Here is a 25955-nt window from a genome sequence, read left to right as displayed (position 1 = left end):
TGAGGCCTACTAGTTTCAACACTTACTGCTTTGTGTATTTAAAGTTACCGTGAGGCTCCCACCTCAACGACGGGGATGATACAAGCATGTGAATCTATGAAAGATACCAATACTGGAGAAGACAATTAGTTACTTACCTGTAACTGCAGTTCTCCAGTATTGGTATCTTTCATAGATTCACATGCGACCCACCCTCCACCCCTAAGAGGCTCCCCTAATATACAGATATTGAACTTCACACTTGTACTAGAAAATCTGAGGGAAATCAGCCTCTGTTGGGAGTGTTTGGGAGGGTGCTGAAGCCTGATTGGTTGGCACTGAAGTTTGGGTCTTTTCACAAAACAAGGTGGATAGGCTATAACATATCCTATGGGGCCTACTGAGGCCTACTAGTTTCAACACTTACTGCTTTGTGTATTTAAAGTTACCGTGAGGCTCCCACCTCAACGACGGGGATGATACAAGCATGTGAATCTATGAAAGATACCAATACTGGAGAACTGCAGTTACAGGTAAGTAACTAATTTTCGTACCAACTACAAACCAGGCCAGCCTCCTACATATGTCTTCTGTAGAAGCGACCCCTAGAGTTGACAAGACTAACTATGAGAATCTAAACTTTAAAAGTGTGAGGGATCTCTGAATTGAAAGAAGTTTAGGGGTTGGGAAAAACCCCAATAAAGAGTTTTTCTTAAATCATCTCCTCCAAGATGACCTGGGACTCAACACTGGTCCAGATCAAACAGAGGAAGAGGTAGAGGATGATTCCAACCAGGAGGGCTCAGAGGAGCAAACTGACCGTCCTGGGGAGGGTCCTTCAACAGATTCATCTGTTCACAAGCCCCTTAGTACAACTGGGAGTGGGAAGGGCTCACACACTAATAGGTCTCACTTCACCCCTAGAGGCCAGGTCACTACGGTGTCCCCTGTTAGAGATAGAGAAAGATCTGCCTCTGCACATTCAAATGTTACCTCTGTTTCAGAGACATCTAACCCTGAGGACCAGTCCCTAGATAGGGAACTCAGAAAGCTGAGGTTAGAGGAGGCCAGACTGAGGCTAATGCAGCAACAGTTGGCCTTAGACACGGAATCTGTGGCTGTAGAAAAGGAAAGACCGAGTTTGGGGTTAGTTCCCCTTGGTGGCAGCAGCAGTTTCAGAAATTCAAATGTTACGAAACCTTCATTTGACTCTAGGACTCTGCACAAAGTTGTCCCTCCTTACAAGGATGGTGATGACATCTACAAGTGGTTTGCTGCACTTGAGAGGGCCTGTGAAGTTCAGAGGGTCCATCATGTACAGTGGGCTGCTATCCTTTGGCTATCCATCTCTGGCAAGGGGGGGAGACAGAATCCTTACTGTCAGAGAGGATGATGCAGATAATTACCAAATTCTTAAAAGTGCACTCTTGTATGGTCTGGGCTTAACCACTGAGAAATACAGGATAAAGTTCAGAGAGACCAGAAAGGAGTCATCACCGGACTGGACAGACTTTGTAGACTGTTCTGTGAGGGCCCTAGAAGGTTGGTTAAATGGCATTGAGGAGACGGACTATGAACGTCTATATAACTTGATTCTGAGAGATCATATTTTAAATAATTGTCTCTGATTTGTTGCATCAATATCTTGTGGATTCAGATCTGACCTCTCCCCAAGAATTGAAAAAGAAGGCAGACAAATGGGTCAGAACAAGGGTGAGCAGAAAAGCTCATACAGGGGATGACCAGGATGGCAAGAAAAAGGATGGTAAGTCACATGACAAGGGTGGGGACAAAGATTTAAAAAAACATCAGTCTTCATCAGGCCCACAAAATTCCTCTGGGGGTGGTGGATCCAAATCCTCTTCTCACAAAGTTAAGAAACTTTGGCGTTATATGTGTAAAGCCAAAGGCCATTGGGCAACTGATCCTCATTGTCCAAAAAGAAACACCAAGCCTCCCACCACCACAACCCCAACTGTAACCACTAGTGAGTGCCCCTAGTAATAGTAGTGGTGATGCGAAAAGCACTACTAATAGCCAATCAAAGGGTTTAGCTGGACTCACCATTGATAATGTAGTTGAGGTTGGTCTAGTTAAGGATATCACTGAGGCTGCTTTAGTCTCTGATGGTGGTATTGACCTAGCCACTTTAGGTGTTTGTCCCCTTAATATGGATAAGTACAAGCAGCTACCCCTGTCTAATGATGTTCAGGTTGAGGCCTAAAGGGACACAGGTGCTGGTGTCACAATGGTGATAGACAAGCTGGTTGCCCCTGAGCAGCACCTACTTGTTCACCAGTACCAAGCAGTGACAGACGGCCATAGCAACACTGTAAGCCCACCCCATGGCTGTTGTGAATCTCAACTGGGAGTAGGGGGTGGTTTACTGGTCCAAAGAAAGTTGTGGTAGCCACTGATTTACCTGTAGAATGTCTTCTATGCAATGATTTGGAGACTTCAGCTTGGGCTGAAGTGGAGTTGGAGGCCCATGCAGCAATGTTGGGCATTGCTGGGCACATCTTTGCTCTTACCAGGGCTCAGGCCAAGAATCCAGGAGGACAGGGAAACTTGGATCCTGGAATAATGTACCAAGTGTTCCCAAAAACTCAGGGTAAGAAGGGCAAACCCTTGTCCACTATCCCTCCATCCACAGATGATTCCCCTTTTGAGGAAGAGGAATTCTCTCCCTGTGCCGAACCTACACCAGAGGAGCCGGAAGCTGATACAGCTGAGCTTTTGGGCGCAGGGGGTCCTACCAGGGAAGAGCTGAGTGTGGCACAGCAAACCTGTCCCACTTTGGAGAGTCTCAGACAGCAAGCTGTCAAGCAGCAAAATGGTTGTCACTTACACTCACAGAGTTTATTGGGAGAATAATCTCCTTTATACTAAAGCAAGGGACCCTAAACCTGGTACCACCAGGAGATTGGTCATCCCCCTTTAGTACAGGAAATTCCTCCTAACTCTTGCTCATGACATTCCCTTGGCTGGGTATTTTGGCCAGATTAAAACATGGGACAGACTTGTTCCACATTTTCACTGGCCCCATATGTCAGAATACACAAAGTCGCTCCTGTGTCACCTTCCAAGCCAGTGGCAAGACTGGTGGCACACCAAAGGCCCCCTTAATCCCACTGCCAGTGGTTGGGGCGCCCTTTGAAAGGGTAGGGTTTGATATTGTTGGCCCACTTGACCCTCCAACAGCTTCTGGCAATAGATTCATCCTTGTGGTGGTGGATCATGCCACAAGGCATCCAGAAGCTATCCCCTTAAGGACCACTACAGCCCCTACAGTGGCAAAAGCCCTCCTGGGAATTTGTTCCAGGGTGGGTTTCCCTAAGGAAGTGGTGTCAGACAGAGGTGGTAACTTCATGTCTGCCTGCCTCAAAGCAATGTGGAAGGAGTATAGTGTTACCTACAAGTTCCCCACCCCCCTTATCCACAAACTAATGAATTGTTTGAGAGGTTTAATAAAACAGATGATCATGTGACTCTGAAAAACTCAGAAGGAGATGGGATGTTCTTTTGCCATGCCTCCTTTTCGGCTACAGGGAGGTACCCCAAAAAGGAGTGGGATAACAGTCCCTTTGGACTCCTATTTGGTCACCCTGTTAGGGGTCCCCTTGCTCTTGTAAAGGAGGGTTGGGAAGAACCTTTAAAATCTCCTAATCAAGACATTGTGGACTGTGTACTCTGCCTCAGAAGCAGATTGGCTGAGTACATGAAAAATCTTCAGGCTAGCGAAGAGCTCCAAAAGCAATGGCATGATCAGAAGGCTGTCCTGACAGAGTACCACCCAGGACAGAAGATGTGGGTATTTGGAACCTGTGGCCCCAAGAGCACTCCAAGACAAATGGAGTGGACCTCATCTCATTGTAGTAAAGAAAAGTAAGGTTGCCTATCTGGTAGACTTGGGCACTGCCAGAAGCCCCCTTAGGGTGCTTCATGTCAACCGCCTAAAACCTTACTATGACAGGGCTGACTTAACCCTGTTCATGGCTACAGATGAGGGACAGGAAGAAGAGTGACCCTCTCCCTGATCTCTTCTCCAACACTGAAGCTAGTGGCTTAGTGGAAGAGCGGTTCTTACAGAGTGCCTTACTGCTGAGCAGAAGGAAGACTGTAAAAATCTCCTAGGTCAGTTTTCTGAACTCTTCTCACTCACACCTGGTACAAGTACTTAGTGTGAACATACAATTGAAACTGGAGACAAGTTTACCTGTCAAAAGTAAAATTTACATGCAACCTGACCATGTCAGAGATTGCATAAAAGCTGAAGTTTAGAAAATGTTAGACCTTGGAGTTATTTAGGCTTCTGATAGCCCCTGGGCCAGCCCAGTGGTGTTTGTCCCCAAACCGCATAGCAAAGAAGGAGAAAGAGAAATGCGGTTTTGTGTGGACTATAGGGGTCCTAATACAGTAACCAAAACTGATGCTCACCCTATACCCAGGGCAGATGAGCTAATATATACACTGGCATCTGCCAAGTATCCAAGCACCTTTGATTTGACTGCAGGGTATTGGCAGATCAAAATGTCGGAGGATGCTAAAGCAAAAACTGCATTTTCTACCACAGGAGGGCATTATCAATTCACAGTTATGCCCTTTGGTTTGAAAAATGCACCTGCCACTTTTCAGAGGCTGGTGAATACAGTCCTCTAAGGTTTGGAAGCTTTCAGTGCAGCATACTTAGATGATATTGCTGTCTTTAGCTCCACCTGGGATGACCACTCGGTCCACCTCTGGAAAGTTTTGGAGGCCCTGCAAAAAGCAGGCCTAACTATCCAGGCTTCAAAGTGCCAGATAGGGGAGGGGAAATGGGTTTATCTGGGCCACCTGATAGGTGGAGAACAGATTGAATCACTACAGGGGAAGATTCAGACCATTATGGACTGGGCTCCCCCAACAACTCATACCCAGGTCAATGCCTTCTTAGGTCTCACTTGGTATTACAGGAGGTTCATTAAGAACTGTGGCTCCATTGCAGCCCCTATTAATGACCTCACCAGTAAGAAAATGCCTAAAGGGTATTGTGGGCAGCTAGCTGTCAGAAAGCTTTTGAGGAGCTTAAGGAAGCAATGTGCTCTGCACCTGTCTTAAAGAGCTCAGACTACTCCCAAAAATTAATTGTCCAAACAGATGCATCTGAATTAGGGGTAGGGGCTGTACTATCACATCTTAACTCAGCGGGCCAGGATCAACCTGTTGCTTTCATTAGCAGGAGGTTGACCCGTAGAGAAAAGCGTTGGTCTGCCATAGAGAGGGAGGCCTTTGCTGTGGTCTGGGCACTGAAGAAGCTGAGACCCTAATTGTTTAGGACTCACTTCATTGTTCAGACAGACCAAAAACCTCTATTATGGCTTAAACAAATGAAAGGTGAAAACCCTAAATTGTTGGGGTGGTCCATTTCCCTACAGGGTATGGGCTTTACAGTGGAACATAGACCTGGGAGTTCCCACTCCAATGCAGATGGACTCTCCAGATATTTCCACTTAGACAATGAAGACTCATCTGGGCAAGGTCAGCCTTATTGTCCCTAGTTTTTGTAGGAGAGGAGGAGGGGGATGTAGGAAAGTACTATCTTTCTTGGCATGTTACCCCCAATTTTACCTGTATGTCAGTATGTTTTTGTCTATCTCACTGGGATCCTGCTTGTCAGGACCACAATGCTCATAGTTTATGACCTAATGTGTGTGTCTGTATAGTGATTGACTGTGTCAGTGAGGCTCTGCTAATCAGAACCTCAGTGCTTATGCTCTCTCTGTTTTTAAATTTGTCACTATAGGCTAGTGAACCAATTCAATTGGTACCCTGGACCCCCCTTATAAGTCCCTAGTATATGATACCTAGGTACCCAGGGCATTGTGGTTCACGGAGTTCCTTATGGGCTGCAGCATTTATTTTGACACCCAAAAGGAGCTCAGACAAACCCTTCCACGGGCCTGCCATTGCAGCCTGCGTGAAATAGTGCACACACTATTTCACTGCCATTTTCACTGCACTTAAGTAACTTATGTCACCTATTTGTTTAACCTTCACTTAATGAAGTTTTGTTGCAAACTTACTAAGTGTGAGGGCACCCTTGCAGCAAAGGTGCCCCCACATAGTTCATGGCCAATTCCTGGGACTTTGTGAGTGTGGGGAAGCCATTACACGTGTGCACTACATATAGGTCAATACCTATATGTAGCTTTACAATGGTAACTCCAAATATAGCCACGTAAGGTGTCTAAGATCATGGAATTGTCCCCCATTCCAAATCTGGTATTAGGGAGCTAATTCCATGCATCCTGGGGGTTCCACCATGGATCCCCAGTACTGCCAAACCAGCCCTCTTAGGCTTGCACTGCAGCTACAGAAGCTGCCACCTCAGACTGGGTTCTTCCCTCCTGGGGTCTGAACAGTTCAGTCCCAGGAAGGCAAAACAAAGCATTTCCTCTGAGAGCAGGGTGTTACACCCTCTCCCTTTGGAAATAGGTGTTACATGCTGGGGAGGGGTGGCCTCCCCCAGCCTCTGGAAATGCTTTGAATGGGGACTGATGGTGCCCTCCTTGCATAAGCCAGTCTACACTGGTTCAGGGACCCCCAGTCCCTGCTCTGGCACGAAACACACACCTACAACTAGCGACATGGAGCTGGCCAGGTGCAGAGGTCAAAGTAGTTGTAAGATTCAGAATGGGCTCTTATAGAGACTGGGGGGACTCAGAATTAGAGCTTCCTGCAGGTAAGTACCCGTGTCTTTGGAGGGCAGACCTGGGGGTTTGGGAGAGCACGGGGGCTTAGCTCAGCACAGAACACCCACCCTCAGCTGCACAGGGGCGGCAGGGTGCAAACTCCGCTTTGGGCTCCCAGTGCTTTTGAATAGGGCGACCCCAGGGGTCACAAGTGAGCTGCAGGCTGGGGCCTGGAGGTCGGTTCGGGAAAACCACAGGCCGGACAAAGAGGACGGCGGCCAGCTGCACCCGATGTCGGGTCAAGGTCTGAGGGATGCAGCTGCAGGGTTCCTTTTGGTGTCGGTATCCTCTTCCGGCTCCTTCACAGGCAGGGGGTCCTCCAGATTTAGTCGCAGGCGTTTTTGCGTTAGTCCCAGTGGACGATTTAGTCACCCTTTGTTGTGTAGCCATCTTAGTTATAGCTTCATACACGTTATTGTAGCAAACTAGGCTTGCCACTGTGCACTTTAACCTAGATATATTTTATTCAGCTTTGTTTTTATTATTAAACAATAGCCACATTTGCGGTCTTTTTTTTATTTTCTCTATCTAGCTTTATCTTTGCCTAGGTCTGCACTACGTTATAAAACAAGACATTTCTTTCACTCAAGGTTGCAGTAAGATAGATTGCCGGCAAAAGTGGTACGCTTTGTCTCTACTGTTCACAGAAACATACACACACTTACGTGGGGATCCTCTCTTGGAACATCACATGTTTTATTATTTAAAAAAACACTACTTTGACCTATATACGTTAGAGGGAGATTCCAGTCAGATAACCAAGACTATGCTGATTGATGAGTGGTCTGCTGCAGCTGCTTATGTAGACTACAGGCCTCTTGCTCAGGTATGATGGATGATTGTAGGAGGCTGGCCTGGCCTGGCCGCTTAGGCTGATAGAGGTAGCTATAGCAGAGCAGCCAAGGCTGAATTAGGAGACATGCAAAGCTTCTACTATACCACTTATATCATATAGGTACTATATCATAAGAAAGACAATACTCAGGGTAACTAAAATAAAGGTACTTTATTTTAGTGACAATGTGCCAAAAATATCTCAGAGGATATACTCCCTTATGAGGTAAGTAAAATACACAAAATATACACACAAACCAAAATCAGGTAAGTAAAACAGTCAGAAAGTAGTGCAAAAACTGTAAACTACAATAGGATGCAATAGGCCTCAGGGGCAACACAAACGATATACTAAGAAAGTGGAATGCAAACCACAAATGGACCCCTAGGCTAGTGTAGTGTGTAGAGGGTCGGTGGGAGTGTAAGAAAACATCAAGGGTGTCCCAAGATACCCCACCCCAAGACCCTGGAAAGAAGGAGTAAATTACTACTATTTTCCCAGAAACACACTAAAGTCGTGATAAGGGATTTTGCAAAGACCACAACAGACTGCAAAGCACTGAAGACTGATTCCTGGACCTGAGGACCTGCAAAGGAAGGGGGAAAAGTCCAAGAGTCGTGAAAGTGTCCGGGGGGGCAGGAGCCCACTAAACCCCAGATGAAGGTGCAAAATGCCTGCCTCCGGATGGAAGAAGCTGAAGTTTCTGCAACAATGATAGGTGCTAGGAACTTCTCCTTTGTGCAGAAGATGTCCCACGGTGTGCTGGAGGATGCAGAGTTGTTTCCTTGGCAAAAAACTGCAAACAAACCTTGCTAGCTGCAAGAGTTGCGGTTAGAGAAAAATGGTGCTGCCCGGGCCCAGGAAGGACCACGATGTTGCCACTTGGGTGAGGAGACAGAGGGGGCCCTCACCAACGTAGAAAGCAGGAAGTACCCACAGAAGACCTTGAACACAGACAGGTTCAAGTAGTCTGAACACAGCAGTCTCACCACTGCAGAAGGAGGTCCCACGACACCGGAGATCAACTCCGGGAGCTGAGCATTGCAGGACAGAATGCTGGAGACTTAGGCTCAGCTGTGTATGCAGGATTTTGTGGCAATGTGCACAGAAGCCCTTGTAGCTGCAATTCACGCGGTGCACAGGATTGTCCTCCAAATTTGGACAGTTGGACCACTGGACAGTCTGGGTCACTTGGGTCCACCACCTGTGTTCCAGGGGCCACGCTGTCAGGATGAGAGGGGCCCCAGAGTATTGATGAAGCTGAAGTTTGGTGCCTGCAGGAGCAGGGGGAAGATTCAGTCTACCCATTGGAGATTTCGTTGTGGCTTCCAGTGCAGGATGAAGACAGGCAGCCCCTAAAGCATTCACCACTAGGAAACAGTTCTGGAAGCTGGCAGGATTAGGCGCTACAATGTCGCTGGTAGTCTTCTTGCTACTTTGTGTAGTTTTGCAAGCGTCCTGGAGCAGTCAGCAGTCGGTACTTGGCAGAAGTCGAAGAGGGAAGTGCAGAGGAACTCTGGTGAATTCTTGCAAGTCGTTATCTGAGGAAAAACCCACTGGAGAGACCCTAAATAGCCCTCAGAGGAGGATTGGCCACCTAGTCAGGTAAGCACCTATCAAGAGGGGGTCTCTGATGTCACCTGCTGGCACTGGCCACTCAAAGGCCTCCAGAGTGCCCTCACACCTCTGGAATCAAGATGGCAGAGGTCTGGGACACACTGGAGGAGCTCTGGGCACCACCCTTGGAGTGCTGATGGGGACAGGGGAGTGGTCACTCCCCTTTCCTTTGTCCAGTTTCGTGCCAGAGCAGGGACTGGGAGTCCCTGAACCAGTGTAGACTGGCTTATGCAAGGAGGGCACCATCTGCGCCCTTCAAAGCATTTCTAGACGCTGGGAGAGGCTACTCCTTCCCAGCCTTTAACACCTATTTCTAAGGGGAGAGGGTGTAACACCCTCTCTCAGAGGAAATTCTTTGTTCTGCCTTCCTGGGACTGGGCTGCCCAAACCCCAGGAGGGCAGAACCCTCTCTGTGGGGTGGCAGTAGCGGTAGCTGCAGAGAAAACCCCAGAGAGCTTGTTTTGGCAGTGCCCGGGGTCCATAGTGGAGCCCCGGGGATGCATGGGATTGGCACCCCAATACCAGATTTGGAATGGGGGGGACAATTCCACGATCATAGATATGTTACATGGCCATATTCAGAGTTACCATTGTGAAGCTACATATAGTTATTGACCTATTTGTAGTGTACGTGTGTACTGGTGTCCCCGCACTCACAAAGTCCGGGGAAATGGCCCTGAACGATGTGGGGGCAGCTTTGTTAGTGCAAGGGTGCCCTCACACTTAGTAACTTTGCACCTAACCTTCAGCAAGTGAAGGTTAGACATATAGGTGACTTATAAGTTACTTAAGTGCAGTGAAAATGGCTGTGAAATAACTTGTGCGTTATTTCACTCAGGCTGCAGTGGCAGTCCTGTGTAAAGGTTTGTCTGAGCTCCCTGTGGGTGGCAAAATAAATGCTGCAGCCCATAAGGATCTTCTGGAACCCCAATACTCTGGGTACCTAGGTACCATATACTAGGGAATTATAAGGGTGTTCCAGTATGCCAATTAAAATTGGTAAAAGTGGTCACTAGCCTATAGTGACACATTTAAAGGCAGAGAGAGCAGAAGCACTGAGGTTCTGATTAGCAGAGCCTTAGTGACATAGTTAGTCACTACACAGGTATACACATTCAGGCCACAAACTGGGAGCACTGGGGTCCTGGCTAGCAGGATCCCAGCGAGACAGGCAAAAAACAAACTTACATACATGTACAAATGGGGGTAACGTGCCTGGCAAGATGGTACTTTCCTACAAAGATGTCTTCCCAGGGGAACCTGAAGGGGAGAATTGGAGCTTAAAATGCTGTGCTCTAACATAGTCTAGGTAGGAACTATTCTGAAAAACTGTAGTGACAATATGGTAGTGTGATTTTTGTGTTTTACTCTCATTGTCACAATTTTAATCCTGTTATGCTGCATCGTCCTAGTTATTTCAATTCATGCTTTATCTAAGATGCAGTTACTTCAATAAAACCTTATTGAACTATACTCTACCTCTGATTGTCCTTCCACATGTGAGACTAATGTCACGAAGAGAAACGGATGAGATCTGAGTGACCACGATTTCCCTGAGGAGTCAATTGTGTCATGCGCTCAGTTGCCCAATCATCCATGCTCTAGGTTGGAGATGAGGCACTGCTATTTAGCCCGAACAAAACCCGGATTAGGCCGACAGGTGTCACCTGTAGTGGGTTCAGACTCAGTCCCCCATAGTACAAGCGATTCTGCCTCCTGTATCCAGTAGTCTCATTAGGATAATGAAAGCATACATAACACCTTGTCTTGACCCAATGGTCTGCCTTCTTTTCCAGTTCTTGTGGAGAAATTCGACCTAGGTCTACCAGATATTGATGCAACTTCTCATTGAAGCAGTTACTTAAAATATATTCTTTCATAAACAAATTATAAAGTGCAACCGAGTCATGCACTCCACTGCCAGTTAACCAACCATCTAGTGTTTTCACTGAGTAGTCTACAAAATCAGCCCAGGAATGGCTCAAGGTTTTGTGAGCCGCTGTCCGTCACTTATATACTCTTCAGTGGTGAATCCAAAGCCTTCAATTGTGATAGCCTTGATGTGGTCATATGATTCAGCATCTGCACCAGTGAGTTTGAGGAGCCTATCCCTACACTTACCAGTGACAGTTCCCAAAGGAGAGCTCCCCAATGAGATTTGTTTAGTTTTCAGGTTGCACAAGCCCTTTCAAAAGCTGTGAAATTTGGGGATTTTTAGGACATCAGAATGTTCTCTGATCATATTTAAATTGCTGCCACCATTAATGGGTGTTAACCCCATTTCTGCTCCCTCCCTCTCTAGCTCTAGAGCAACAGCTCCTGCCTATAATCATTCAGCCATTCTTGCTAAATAGATCATCTTCATTAAGGTGGAAGATACAGGTCCTGTGAGCACTACCCTTGGAGATAGTGGCCTTGGGGGCCTGGTTCTCACTAGCTAGGTGAAAAGGGCAGAGTTCATCCTCCTCATCTCTAACATTTTCTCTATCTCAGGGGAGGTCTTCCTCCACAGCCGGGTGTTCCCTTGTATACTCTACCAAGAGCTCCTGGAGCTTTACCTTGGTTGGGTTGGAACCAGTTTTAATGTTTTTTCAGTCTGCAGGGGGACCTTAACTCTCCTATCCCTAGATGGAGGTAAGGGGTGAGGGTTGAGTTTCACAACCATTTCCTCTGAGCTGCTCATAATGTTACTAAAGTTGGGGATTATTTTAAGGAACTAAACCTACTTCCAACTACTTACCCCTATCTAGAGTAACTTTTAAATCTGAAAACAATTTGCTAAAGGGCACTTGACCAAGGCCCTAGAAGGTTTTCAAAAATGTTTAGAAACAATTGCCAAATTCAAAAATTAGTTACTAAAGGCAGTTTTGAATTTAGTTGTGTGATCAGGTGTTGGCTGAGTAGTCCAGCAAATGCTAAGTCGTAGACCCCACCGCTGATCCTCCAATGTAGGAAGCTGGCTCTGTGTATATACTATGTCAAATGAGATATAGTGTGCACAGAGTCCAGGGGTTCCCAGTGGCTTAACTGAGGCAAAAGTAGATAATACTAACGCTCTCTTTTGTGGTAGTGTGGTCGAGCAGTTAGGCTTATCAATGGGTAGTGCAAAGCATTTGTTGTACAACACACAGGCAATAAATGAAGCACACAGTCATTGACTAACTGCAGGCCAATTGTTTTTATTTAGCAAAAATATATTTTGTTACCTGATTTCTGGAACCACACGATTTAGCTTGCAGGTAAGTACATTTGCAAGTAAGTAGAAAGCATATGTATCAGCACCACTTTGTGTTCAATTTAGCCAGTTAAACAGTTTTCAAGAAAATAGCAAATATTTATTAAGTTGACAGTGCAATTTTCAAAGACTGTTCTGTGGGAAAGAAAAGTTAGTACAGTATTGAGGTAAATACAAGACTTACAGTTCCAGTCTCCAGGTTGGGGCACGAGTTAACCCCACACACCCACCACCAGCAACACAGGACAGACCGGGTGCAGAGGTCAAAGTATTTGCAAGATTTAGAATGGCCCTTTGGAGACTGGGGGCACTCGGAATTAGGTCTGCCTGCAGGTAAGTACCCACGTCTGTGGGACGGGTGGGGGAGGTGGGGTGGGACGGGGTATTCAGCACCAAATACAAACTCAGCAGCACAGGGGTGGGAGGGTGCAAATTGGGCATCTGGCTACCAATGCCTTTGAATAGGGGCACCCCGGGGTCACAAGTAGGCTGCAGGCTGTTCCAAGAGGTCGTTCAGGAAAACCACAGGCTGAACAAATCCTAGGACCACCTGCTACACATTGCTGCACATGATGTCGGGTTCCCCAAGGCCAGGGAGCTGCGGTGCAGGGTACCTTTTGGCATCTGGTATCTTTGTCTGTATCCTTCACAGGCAGGGGGGGTTCTCTAGATTTAGTTTGCAAGTGTCTTTGCGTTTGTCAGTAGGGGTTAACCCAGGGTGGGCACTAGGTAGGAATCACCTGGGGACCTGCGTTGGGCCACCTGGATACGGGCTGTAGGCGTCTGGTGCAGATTGGGCAGGACTCGAGGATCTGAGGCAATTCCGAAGTCCTTTGTTGGAGTTTCCTTCTGGACAGGGCTGCTGTCCACAGGAGATCTTGGTCCTCTGGTGGACAGGAAGTCCTCTTGGGGCTTTTACGAGGCCGCTGGTCCTGCAGGATGCGTCAACTTTTTGTAGCAGGGGCTTTAGAAGCTGAAGACAGGCAGTAAGGCTGGGGCCAAAGCAGTTGCTGTCTTCAGTCTTCTCTGCTGGAGGTCAGCTTAGCAGTTCTTCATTCATCCTGCTGTCTTCTTGAGGTAGCCAGGAGTCTGGTGAGCTGGGTTCAGGAAGGCCCTCAAATCCTGTATTTAGAGGTGTTAAAAGGGTCAGTAGCCAGTGGCTACACCCTTCCGGTGTCCACTCACTTTGGAGAGTGGGACACAGACCTAACCCTATTAGTCACTGTCCTCCAAACAAAGATGGAGGATTCTGAAGTGGGGGGGGGGGGAGTCACTTCAGCATTGAACACCTTCGGGTGGTCCTAGCTGAAGTGGTCACTCCTGCTTTTTTTTCAAATTTTCCTGTCAGACTTGCCACCAAAAATTGGGCTTTGTCCGGGGGCGGGCATCTCCACTAGCTCAACCACACATGCAACTTGGACTCCTCATTATCCATGACCTAGCAAGTCAACGCCATCTCCTCCTGCTTCAACACCCTCTGCATGCTCTGAAAGATCTACAAATGGATACCCACCGAAACCAGAAGAACAGTCCCCCAAGCCCTCATAAGCAGAAAACTGGACTACGGCAATGTGCTTTACGCAGGAACCAAGGCCAAACTCCAGAAGAGGGCGCAACGCATCCAAAACGCCTCTGCACACCTCATCCTGGACATCCACTGCCACATCACAGACCACCTGAGAAACCTGCACTGGCTCCCAGTCAACAAGAGAATCACCTTCAAACTCCTCACCCAGGCTCACAAAGCACTGCACAACACCAGACCAGAATACCTCAATAGACGTCTCTCCTTCTACACCCCGACCCAGCATCTCCGCTCCGCTGACCTCGCCCTTGCAACCATCCTACGTTTATGCAGAACTACAACCGGCGGTATATCATTCTCGCATCTTGCTGCCAAAATGTGGAACAGTCTTCCCACCCACCTGTGCCAGACCAGAGACTCCTTACCTTCAGGAAACTTATCAAGACCTGGCTGTTCGAGCAGTAGCAGCACCTCTACCCAGCACACCCCCTTCCCTCCCCCCATTCCTCTCCCCCACCCACTCCTCTCCCCCCACTCCCCTCTGCACCTTGAGACCTTCACAGGTGAGTAGTGCGCTTTACAAATTCCTGATTGATTGTAACGAGGCTCACAGCCATGTGTTAAAGTTCCTGCCGGGGGGAAATGTGAAGCACCTTCTCCCCAGGGCAGGCTTTGTTTCTGGCCACACAGAGCACAGTCTGTCACCCCATGTGGTCTGGAAGCGGCAGGTTGTCACAGACCAGTCATTCCTGCACTAGAAGTTTGGCTAAAATACAGGCGGCATCTCTAAAATGCCCTGTGGTTGCATTTGCCAATAAATCCAACACTGGCATTAGTGTGGGTTTATTGTGCTGAGAAGTTTGATCAAACTTCCCAGACTTCAGTGAAGCCATCATGGAGCTGTGGAGTTTGTGATGACAAACTCCCAGCCCATGTGCTCAGTATGGCCACAGTGCACTTGCAATATCTAAGAATGAACTTACACTGAAGGAGCATATTTCTCATGCAGTTATGCCCTCATCTGTGGTATAGTGCGCCCTGCCTTAGGGCTGTAAGGCCTGCTAGAAGGGTGACTTACCTATGCCACAGGCAGTGGTTTGTGGGCAAGGCACCCTAAGAGGAGTGCCATGTCGACTTGGTCTTTTTCTCCCCACCGCACACGCAATCTGCAAAGGCAGTGTGCATGTGCTTGGTGAGGAGTCCCCCAGGGTGGCATAATGCATGCTGCAGCCCTTGAGGATCTTCCCTGGCCACAGGGCCCTTGGTACCAGGGGTACCTTTTACAAGGTACGTAACTGTGTACCAGGGGTGTGCCAATTGCGGTAACAACTGTACCGTTTTTGGGAAAGAACCCTGGTGCTGGTCCCTGGTTAGCAGGATCCCAGCACACTGTCAAGTCAGCATCAATATCAGGCAAAAAATGGGGGTAACTAGCAAAAAGGGCACTGTCCTACACAGTCCGACTCCTGAGGAGAATTCAAAGGTAAGGAATCAGCAGTGTTGTCTACCAGATATGGTGGTACAGAAGGTAAGTAACTTTTCCAACTCAACCGCATGATTTGGATGAGAAATTTATACTTAAAGGTTTCCTGGTGCAGTCTAGCTCACTGGAAAGGGAATTAAAAGTAATCTGCAGGATGCTGAATATCTATTGGTAAAAATGGTACTAAAGGTAAGTAACTAGTCTTTCAGTTAAATTTGTTCCTAGTACTGTGAATATTTGTTTATCTTATGTAAAAATTTCATGAATTTCATTTGGAGACTTTAAATGGTACTCCCAGGAGGAACGTTTTCTGTTTATGAAGTTTGAGTTCAAATTTCATTTTTCCTTGTAATTGTTTTTCTTAAATGCTTGTCTACTTGAGGAAACATTGACAATCTGCCATATATTGGTAGCTCTATGTTGAAATGAATGTTTTGTCTTTAAACCATAGTGTTTTGTGTGGTTTCACAATGTGTATCTTCGACTTTTTAAGACAATTTTGATTTTAATATACCATTGTTAAAGCCCCAAACTAACAGTGATTGTTGTGAAGAAGAGAGTAAATGCTCGATTTTTTGCACATGCTGGAGGAAGGCTTCAGAATCCCCCACCTGGGACAATTATTGATGTGGAGGTCACAAGACCGGAATGGTGAGTTGCTTATTTTTTAACCTGCAGTTAACCTTGCTCGTGGGATTCCATGACGTTTCAAGTGGTATGAATGTCATTGCTTATCACAGGATGTATTTGAAGAGAACGAAGGATGACCCCACAATGCCAGTTTTTTACAACTTTGAAATCAGTTTTGTCAATTAATCTTCACTTCTATCCACGATCATTACTTTTCTACAGATCTTGGGACTGATTTACCTACTATTCAAGCTTTTCTTTTTTTTTTTTAAAGTTCAAATTATGTAAATAAATGTTTTTCGTGCTTTTGCTTGAATAAATTACTTATTTACAGTTGTTGTAAAAGGTTTGTTTCATTGCTTCCTCAATTTGTACTCCTTGGTGTCCCTGTCAACCAAAGGGGCTCCAGTCTAATGTTCACTGGATGTAGTTGGTTTTTATTGAAGGTAAGTATTTATCCAAGAAGATAAATATGAGCACTGGGGCCCTAGAGCACTTTGGTAGAATATTTACAATAAAAACATTTCTTCAGAAAAGCTGTGGAAAAATAGAGAAACTGGCTTAGTAACTGAATATGTTACTCCAGTATTGGAACTTTCATAGATTCACATGCTTGAATCATTTCCCGTCGTCGAGATGGGAGTCCCCGGTACAAATTACACAAGTAGTGTTGAAATATATTAACAAAAGGGCCCTAGGCCTCTTCAATTTAACAGTCTATCAGAGTCATTTTTAGGAAAAGGACAACACTTGAGCATCCACAAATCAGACAACACCACCCTCTAGAATCCTCCTGAGAGCTCTGCTCTTTCTTCACACCTTTTGAATTAGCTTCAACATATTTTTCTCGGCGAAAAACTTCTTTGAACTGATTGGAATAACACCTTCAACATGTCTGACATAGCTCGAAAAACAATAGAGGCCTCTTACTCACCACGGAGGCAGAAAGGTGTGCTCTGGGCACGGATCTCGGTGTTGTTCGTCCGATAGCTGCAGCCTCGAGGAGAGTGGGGCGCGGAGCTGCACTGAGTGCTTTCAGCGCGGCTGTGACCCGGGTTCCTGGGTGCAGGGCTCGTTGGTAAACGACAATTGGCGATTGGCAAATATTTTCAAATGTATACACTTTCTCAGTGATTAAATTTGGTGTCTCAAACGTCAAAGGAGGGGAAGAGCTCGAACGTTGCATCCTTTCCGAGCTGCAGTCATAATCGCCTGTTTTGAGTCGTGACTCTTCCTTCCTATGGGAGGACAAGCTGCAGCTCTGAGGGAACAAGAGTAAAACAAAGATATTCAAACATATTCAAAGCTGGAGACCCCCCGGGCGCTCTGACAGCAGTGAGCTCTGCGGGGCTGCGGAAGGCTTCATTCTTGTGTGGACAGGCAGCGGCTTTTCTGAGAACACCTACTGATAGCCTGGTGTGGAGGGAATGAGGACAGGGTGAGTGCGGTGGAGCCGGACATTTCACCAACATTGCTGCATTCTGGGACTTGTAGTTCACTGTAACTGAAGGTAGATGGTGGAAGCGGAAACTCTTGTAGGTCGTCGCTGTGTGAGCCGGTCGGCAGCGGATAGCCTGTCTGGGCTCCCTCTGGGTCTCCATCGGAGCTAGCAACCCGGGGGCCAGGAGCCAGGTGCTAGGTGCTTGAGCCGCTAGAAGCTGAGCCGTGTGGCCTGTGTACCTGGGAGCCCATTCGCCTCTGTAGTTAGCAGCGCTTTCCTCCCGCCTGTGCCACTTTGAGGAGTTTTCTTTTCCGCGGCTTCTCTCGCGGACCCCTGTTGAAGCGGTTCGTTCTGGTGCGGCTTGTGGGGGGCGAGGGAGAATTCAGCCTCTGCTTCTGCAGTTTAGCTTCCAAGTTACAGTCCCTCCTCCAGTTGCTCCCGCTTTTGCCAACATTATCGCGAGGCGGGCACTGCTTGTCGTTTTTTCGCAGACTGTCCATCACTGACGCGGACTAGGCAGCAGTGAGCCAAGGAACACAGCACATCGTGGAACGACGAGCAGCCAGAGGCCAATGCTGGTCGGCTCTGGATTCCCATAAAGCTGACCTTGTCTGGGTCAGCTGGAGAAAAAGTGGGTGAAATTAGTAAAGAGTGAGTCTGCTCTTTTGTGCTGCGTTCAATCGTAAGTCAGCTGCTTTAGCCTCCTTGCGTCCCGACCGTGGGTACTCTACACTATGACTTTGAAGAAGCTCCGCTCAGGTCGCCTTCTCCCCAGGAAGATCTTGTCTGAAAACCAAATCCAACCCCATTCGGACCAAAACCAACTCGGCTCTCTTGCTGAAGGGACAACCGCAGAAGCATCTTCTCTCTTTTTGGGGTAAAGAGAATCCTCCATCGCAGGAATCAAAAGGTGAAGCTATTTGCATCGCATCCCCGGATTCAGAGTCCCTCGGAGGTCCTCCTAGGGAGTCTTCAGGGGGGCTCTCAAGCGAGCCATCTCAGGCGGAAACAAGCCAGAGAGGAGGAGCTGGGGTCTTGGAGCAGGGCCCTATTGCCCCTCTTGTTGAGCCTACTGGGTCTGTCCGGCACGTATGGAGCCAGTCGGGCCGCTGTATGTTCTTCCTCTTTCTTCTGCCTGGTCAGTCAGCTCTCTTTCCCAAGCCGATCAGGACCCGAAAAACTCTCAGGAAAGTGCTGCCATCACCTCTTCAATGTCTATGGCTATCGGACCCTGTGACTTCACTCTGCCGGACCTGGACCCAGTTTTAGTTCAGAGATACAGCCCCCAGGAAAAAGAACCCTTGAGTCTGCCTGCGATCTTCGGGTCCAAGGGCCTGCCGACCCCTACTGGTCTGGAGCTGTTTAATAGTACTCCGTCGTTACAAGACTCATTATACATTCATTCTCCTTTGTCTGTGTCGCCCGCTCTGGACATCAGCGGAATCCAGCCCACTCCTCCTCTGGATTCAGAGGTCAGGCTCTCAGCTTCTTTGTTTAATTTGGAAAATCTCCTCGCTTCTATTTTAAAGCTCCTGGAGAAATTTGTAGGGGGCTCAGACTGTATTCTTGACTCTGTAACAGCAATTTTGGCTGAGATGATTAAAGACTAAAAGGAGCCTGTATCTCTCGACCCGACTCAGCCTAATGTTGTTCCTAGACAGTCTTTAGTCAACCAGAGGGCTTCCCGGGCTCTTCCCAGGGCGCCACAAAAAATTTGCACGTTCATGGATGCAGGCACCCAAGCGGGGAGTTTTCAAGGCATTTGTCCTAGTGATATAAAGCCACTGCCGGTTAGCCCTGTGGATTTCGTTCGATTTATCTTTGACTCTCCCACATTGAAAGGCAATCACCGGGCATATTGCCATCAGCCCCCTGTGAAGGTGTTCCCCATCTTCGAAAGAGCAGTCACCCAAAACAATGGGCCAACAATCTCCCCCTACTTGCCATCCCCAGTAGAAGTCCTTGAGAGGGGAACCATCGCCAAAGGTGGGAAAAAACATAAGAGATCGAAGAAAATAAATCGACGGATTAGCAGGAAAAAGAGAAGGAAAGTACTGTTCCCCGAAGTGATAACTGATGGGACAACCTCCCCCCGAACCCACATAGAGCCACTCGTGAAGCAGCCTAGTCCGCCCTCACTACGTAGGCCCAACTCCCACTAAAAGTGGTCCTGTAAGCATGCATTCAACTGACCTTTCTTCCATTCCAGCCTTGAATCCAACTGTTTCCCCATTTTTGCCCTTCAGACGGGAGGCCATCCCTATTGAGCCCTCTATTTCGTTGCCTGGGAAAGGAGCTCCCTTTGCAAGCTATAACCCAAACTCTCAGATTGTTGACTTTGTTCCCATTTTTGATGCCGATTTAATTCTAAATAGGGCCACCTTGTTAAGATGCTTTTCTGAATCTACCTTTCTGAAACACATCACCAGTTATGATATTGACCTTGTTTCCCTAAGGATGGTTAGTGGAGTTCTCAGGGCGAGGGTCGCCTTTCGCTCTTTGCATGTGGCGAACCTGGCCCTCCCTCGCGCTGACTTTCTGCAGTGTAGGGGGATCGATGTAATCCCACTCTTACCCTACCTCGCTTTCGGAGGGGAAAAGTTTGTGACTGAGAGTCCTGTGAGACCCCGATCCCCGGTCCACTTTAAAGGCACTGACTTTTCCTTATGTAGATCTAGATTAGACCTACAGGCCCTTAGAGTTTCCTTAATAGGGAAGGATAGACAGGTGCTATTGCGGGAGACACGACACGCTCCGAATCTTCGAACCACCTATGCCCTCGATGATTGGGGTTGGCTCTCAGGAGCTCTTGTTCAAGAACGTGGATCCAGGGACTTACTCCAACCTTCTTCCTAATAGAGGTTTAAAAATAATTTCTTGGAATGCTGCTGGGGTGAAATTTAGTAGGGAAAAGCTATCTTACCTCAGTACACTTAAACCAGATTTAATCTGTCTCCAGGAGACTTGGGCAGACACGGATCTATTGTGGGACGACTATTTTGTAGTCGATTGTAAGGCCTCTTTGTCTCGAAGAGGTCATGCTGGGGGGGGGGAGGGGGAGCTTGTCTACTGTCCAACTCTCTCAATTGGGACTATTCCTGCTATAAAGATCCCAGCAACCTCTTTATGGCACTTACGATTCATCTGCATAATACTACGCTAGGTCCTACTTCACTGCTTCTAATTAAAGCTTATGTGCCCCCAGAGGCCGTATATGATTCTCTGTTAGAAAGGGTCTTTGCTTTTATTGAGGATTCCTTAGATACTGAGTTCCCTCCACTGATAGCACTAATGGGAGATTTAAATTCCAAAGTCTCCAATTTCGCCTTATGTCAAGTGCGCGATGTAGAGAGAGAAACAGCGCTGCGTATTCCAGATTGTGTTTTCCCCCTTTAATTAAAATAAACAAAAGAGGTAAACTTCTCCTCAGTCTTCTAAAAAAAAAAAAATGACTGTATTATCGCTAATGGTAGGTCCACTTCGGACTCCCCTGCCTCCTTCACACATTTCTTCATGGGGAAGGTCCATTCTGGACTACTTAGTACTTGGTTATTCCTCTTATTGTCTATTGGAAGATCTTAAGATATTATGCTCCCCCTATAGCGATAATAACCTGCTTTCTATCACTCTAGAAACCTCCATATTGTCACTAGACTTATGGAAATCTGGTGGGTTTACCCAGAGTTTTTCTAATAAGACTGGGAGGACCCAATGGAATTTTAAGAGGATAGCTGGTGTCACTGCGATTTTAGCAACTGTAGTTGCTAACTTGACTAGTTGGGAGGGAATGGAGTTGCAATACTTCTCTGATCTCCTGATGCAATTGGTGTCTAACAACTTGTCTGGTGGGCATAAAGTAGCCCGGAAAGCTATTCCCCGTGCATTGCTTGACCTAAACAGAGAAATAAATAACATGGTTAGGGCCCAGTTTTTTGTTTTCTCTGAGGAAAGGAAAATCAGGGTTGCTCTATTAAAAAGGAGAAAGAAGCGGCTGAAGATCCGCCTTGCAAAAGAAGCAGGGGACAGGCTCTGGATTAAGCTCCGGGAAGCTGCTACAAAGGGCCAGGCTAGGCATTTCTGGGCATTAGTGGGTCAAGGTTGTGGGTCTAGAATTCGTCCCCCCTGGCCCCACGCCCTCCCCCCCCCGCTCCAATCTCCGAAGACCGATGGTCAGATTTCATCTCCTCCCTGTATGCTTCAAATGGGGTCGTACCTTTCCCGTTTCCAAAGTCTTCAGGTATTCTCACTTTCCCTCCCCCGTCAATAAAAGAGATTGACTGTGCTATTGGTGAAATGCGCCCCTCCGCTGCAGTGGGGCCAGATGAACTGCCTTTATCAGTTATAAAACAGGATAGGAGCTCTTGGACTAAGATTTTACATGTGGTCTTTAGTAGATGCTTCTATTCCAGATGTATTCCTCCCTCGTCGGTCGGCAGTATAATTGTACCCTTATTTAAAAAGGGTGATCGATCTTGTCCTGGTAATTATCGTCAGATTGCCCTCCTTGATGCAGTGGGAAAAGTTTTTACCAAATGTCTACTCTCTAGACTAATGTCTTGGGCAGAGGAGAATAACATCATCCCTTTGGAACAATCCGGATTCAGGCGCAAACATAGCACTCTAGATAACATCATGGTGCTGCAAACCATTACTGAAAAATATGTAAAACTGAGAGGGGGGGTTGTTTATGCTGCTTTCATAGACTTCTCCACGGCTTTTGATAAAGTAGACAGATCTTTTATGGACTAAGCAATGCAGCCTGGGGTTACCTTTACCACTTCTGGAGTTAATAATTGCCTTCCACTCCAACACCTGGTGCAGAATCCTCTTGGGGGTGGTATAGGTTTATCCCATAAGGTTTTTACATCTAATGGGTTAAAACAGGGATGCCTATTGGCTCGCCTGCTCTTTTCCCTCTATATTTCAGATCTTCCCTCCTTTTTGTCCCAGGGCAAGGGTTTTCCCCCACTGGTGGGTGGGCGTCCAATTTGTTGCCTGTTGTATGCGGACGACATCTTAATCCTTGATTTAACCCCCAAAGGCCTACAGAACCGCTTGCAGCGCTTATCAAAATATTCGGACTTACATTATTTGAAGGTTAACGTATCTAAAAGTAAGGTCCTTTGTTTCTTGGGGGAAAAAAAGATGACCTTCCCCAATTATCAGTGGACATTGGGCAACCAAATTCTTGAAATTGTCAAATCTTATCCCTTTTTAGGGAAAATAGTGAGCGGGAACCTTGGCGATGTTGCCCACATCGCCTCTAATAAAGCAAAGGCTGAATGTCAGGCAAGAGGTCTGGGGGCCCTTTATACAGCTACGGGGAGAAGGCATTTCTCTTACCTTCTATCTGCTTATCGAGTTAAAATTCCTGCATCCCTGCTATATGGGGTGGAACTCATTGATACCTCCAAATGGGGGTTCTTAAATCAGGCAGAAGGTAAAATTCTCTGAAAATTACTAGCTGTTAATACGGCAGCCTCCGTGGCGGCTTCGAGACTGCAAATGGGGCTTCGAAGCGCGTATGCTCACGATTAGCGGGGTTATACGATTGGCTACCTCAATTTTAAAGAGTGAGGAAAACACTTTAAGATCATTTCTGAAGAAATAACTTTTTTTAGATAATAGCAAGCCCAAATTTGCCTTTTGTAAGAATTTTTCTACTGCCCTGGAGATGCTGGAGCTGGATCGCAGCCAAGTTCTAGAACTCTCCCCATTGCTCTTGAGGGTGACTTTGAAGAGTGCAACATGGGCCTTGAGATTCCGCTAAGGCTTGGAGTGCTGTAAAAAAAAAAAAAAAGAAGTTTTTTTGCAAATATAGTTAACACTCTAGTAATTAAAAAAACACAACCGTACTTCACTTGGAACTTCCCTCATAGTGTTAGGCGCTTTTGAACGCTGCTCCGACAGGAATTGCTCCCTTTGAATACACTATTGCCAAAATGGTACGGTACTGCAAAAGAGTGTGACTTCTGTCTGGCGGATTCCCAAGATTTACACCATCTATTATTTGTCTGCCCTTCTCTTGCCTCATTTCGGCGTAAATGGCTAGATCCAATTCGTCTTCAGTTTTCTCTATTGTCAGTGCCCGAGTTTCTCCATGCCCTGTATGATCCTCTGAATGAAAGTTTTTGTTTTAAAATATTTAATTTTGTTTATTGTTTTTTAAGCTTATTTTAAGAAACTTTCGTTGTAAGGCATGTCAGGTGTCATAGGATTTTGATGCAACATCTCACTATATTTTTCATTTATCTCACCTTTTGGTACTCGATTGGATGTAAAGTGTAAATTGCAGATCCGACCTTCTGTTCACCAATATTGTAAATTTTATGTGGTTCTCAGCTAGATGTAAATGTGATTTTCTGCTGTCTTCTTTTATGTGGACCTCAGTCGAGTTCCAAATCCTAAATTAAATAAATTGGCAAAAAAAAAAAAAATGTCTGACAAAGAGAAGAAGGGTTTATTCAGAAATTGCAAAACTTGTGGTAAGAAGACTATACATTCTGAAGACCCTCATCAGGATTGTATATACTGCCTCTATCCTGACCACCCAGCCAAGGACTGTAAGGTTTGTCGTACCTTTTCCTCTTATACTCTTAAGGATAGAGAAGGCAGATTATTGATTTGGTTGCAAAATCTTAAATACAGAGAGAATCCAGTCTCTGACTCTGATAGTGATGACTCTTCAATATCTAAAAAGTCATCAAAAAGGGTGAGATCAGACACAAGATCTCCCTCCCAACAATCGAGAAAAGCCCACAAAAAGACTGCCTCAGGGTCTTACAAGGGCCGCAGCCTATCTACTTCATCTCAAAAATCTTCCAGAAAAGGGGAGAGAGGTCATACTAGCAGTTCTGAGAGGCATAAAAAGTCATCCTCTGTACCTCCATCTGGGCCTTTCAAAAGGCCTTCATCTACTTCTACAAAAAAAGTACAGAGACCGTCTGTGAGTGCTTTGTCACTGCCAACGACGACCTACACCTCATCATTGTCGACGGCGGTTATGACGGTATCAGCTTTACCATCGTCGACGGTAGACTCTTCGGTAATGCTCTCATCGATCAAAATCGTCTGTGAGTGCTTTGTCACTGCCAACGACGACCTACACCTCATCATCGTCGACGGCGGTTATGACGGTATCAGCTTTACCATCGTCGCCGGTTGACTCTTCGGTAAGGCTCTCATCGATCAAAATCTCCATGCGTTCGTCATCGACGACTCCACCGTCGACGAAGACAGTTTGCACCGTCGACGACATCGTCGATGAGGGAAAAACATCAGAAAACACATGAGACTTACCCTAAAGCACACCTCATCTAGTAAGGTGACCTCTCTCATACCAGTGCACTTGTTAGAGGGAGATGAAGACTCTGACGACAAGGGACCATTTGGGGTAGCCCATAGCCCATCTCAATTAAACGTCAAATATCAGGACGTAGACGAATTTGATGAAACCTATGACCCTCAATTCCATGGAGGAGACCAACAATATCAAGAAGGGGCGTACATTCCAACCTCTTTACTATCTGACCTCCGAGCAATGCTGGCTGATTACAGCAGGCGTTTTCCCCCTCAAGGGGAGCAACCTCCTCCATCGCCCGTCTCCGGGGTTACCACTCAAGTCAGAGACCGGCTTCTTTACCTCTAACAAATGTGGCTACGCCAGATATGACCTTACCTCAGGACACTGACATGTCGGAAGGTGATCACGAAGAAGGAGAGCTCCTTGACACTCACTCCGAATGGGATGAATACATTATTCCTGCTCCTCCTTCTCCTTCCCAATCAAAGGTGGAGTCCCCTCCAGATGACATTGGAGGATTTCATAATCTCCTGGAAAGAGCAGCTAAGTGTTTCGCTTTGCCAATGCCATCAAAACAGATCTTTATGATTTTAAAGAGCTGGTTCAGAAATCTGTACGCTCTGTTCCGCTGGTCAGCTACTTGTGGGAAGAAGGCCTAAAAGTGATGCCCAATCCTGCTACTGTCACAGCAGTGCTGCCTCGTTTGGACAAAAAATACAAGGCACCAGACTATGCCCCAGCATGTCTAATTGGTCATCCCCATCCGGACTCAGTGGCGGCTCAGGCGGCACAGAGGAAGTCCAAGAATCCGATTGCTCCGATGGCTAGCCTGGTGATAAGAGCTGCTAACTCACTGGCGGTGTTAACCAGGTTCAACAGACAGCTATGGGCAGACATCGCTCCTCATATTGACCAGTTGCCGGAGGACGGAAGATCAGAGGCAAAGAAGACGTTGCAAGAAGGTCAGTGCATGTCAGCGAACTCATAGACTGTGCAATGGACATAGCCACAACAGCATTTCGACAGCTCGCAGGTGTGGCTGTACTTAGGAGACAAGGTTGGCTAAAGGCTACACCATTCCGGCCTGAGGTACAGAATAAGATTTTAGACCTACCTTTCGATAGCCAGGCATTATTTGGTAGACATATTGACGAGGCTTTACAATCTATCAAATCT

At 46.8% G+C, this 25955-nt stretch overlaps 1 protein-coding gene across 2 annotated transcripts in view; it reads left to right on the top strand.

Moving 5' to 3' along the window:
• Nucleotides 1–25955, top strand: part of PIWIL1 (piwi like RNA-mediated gene silencing 1) — a 1338982-nt gene that overhangs the window by 1222524 nt on the left and 90503 nt on the right. For both annotated transcript variants that reach the window (XM_069215364.1, XM_069215365.1), the window contains exon 19: nt 15931–16056. In XM_069215364.1, the coding sequence (XP_069071465.1) occupies nt 15931–16056 (126 nt within the window). The remainder of the gene's footprint in view (nt 1–15930; nt 16057–25955) is intronic.

This window comes from Pleurodeles waltl, chromosome 11 (assembly GCF_031143425.1).
Source record: "Pleurodeles waltl isolate 20211129_DDA chromosome 11, aPleWal1.hap1.20221129, whole genome shotgun sequence".
NCBI classification, from domain to species: domain Eukaryota; kingdom Metazoa; phylum Chordata; class Amphibia; order Caudata; family Salamandridae; genus Pleurodeles; species Pleurodeles waltl.
Note: the sequence above shows the minus strand (reverse complement) of the source record. Positions and strands in the feature narration are given on the sequence as shown.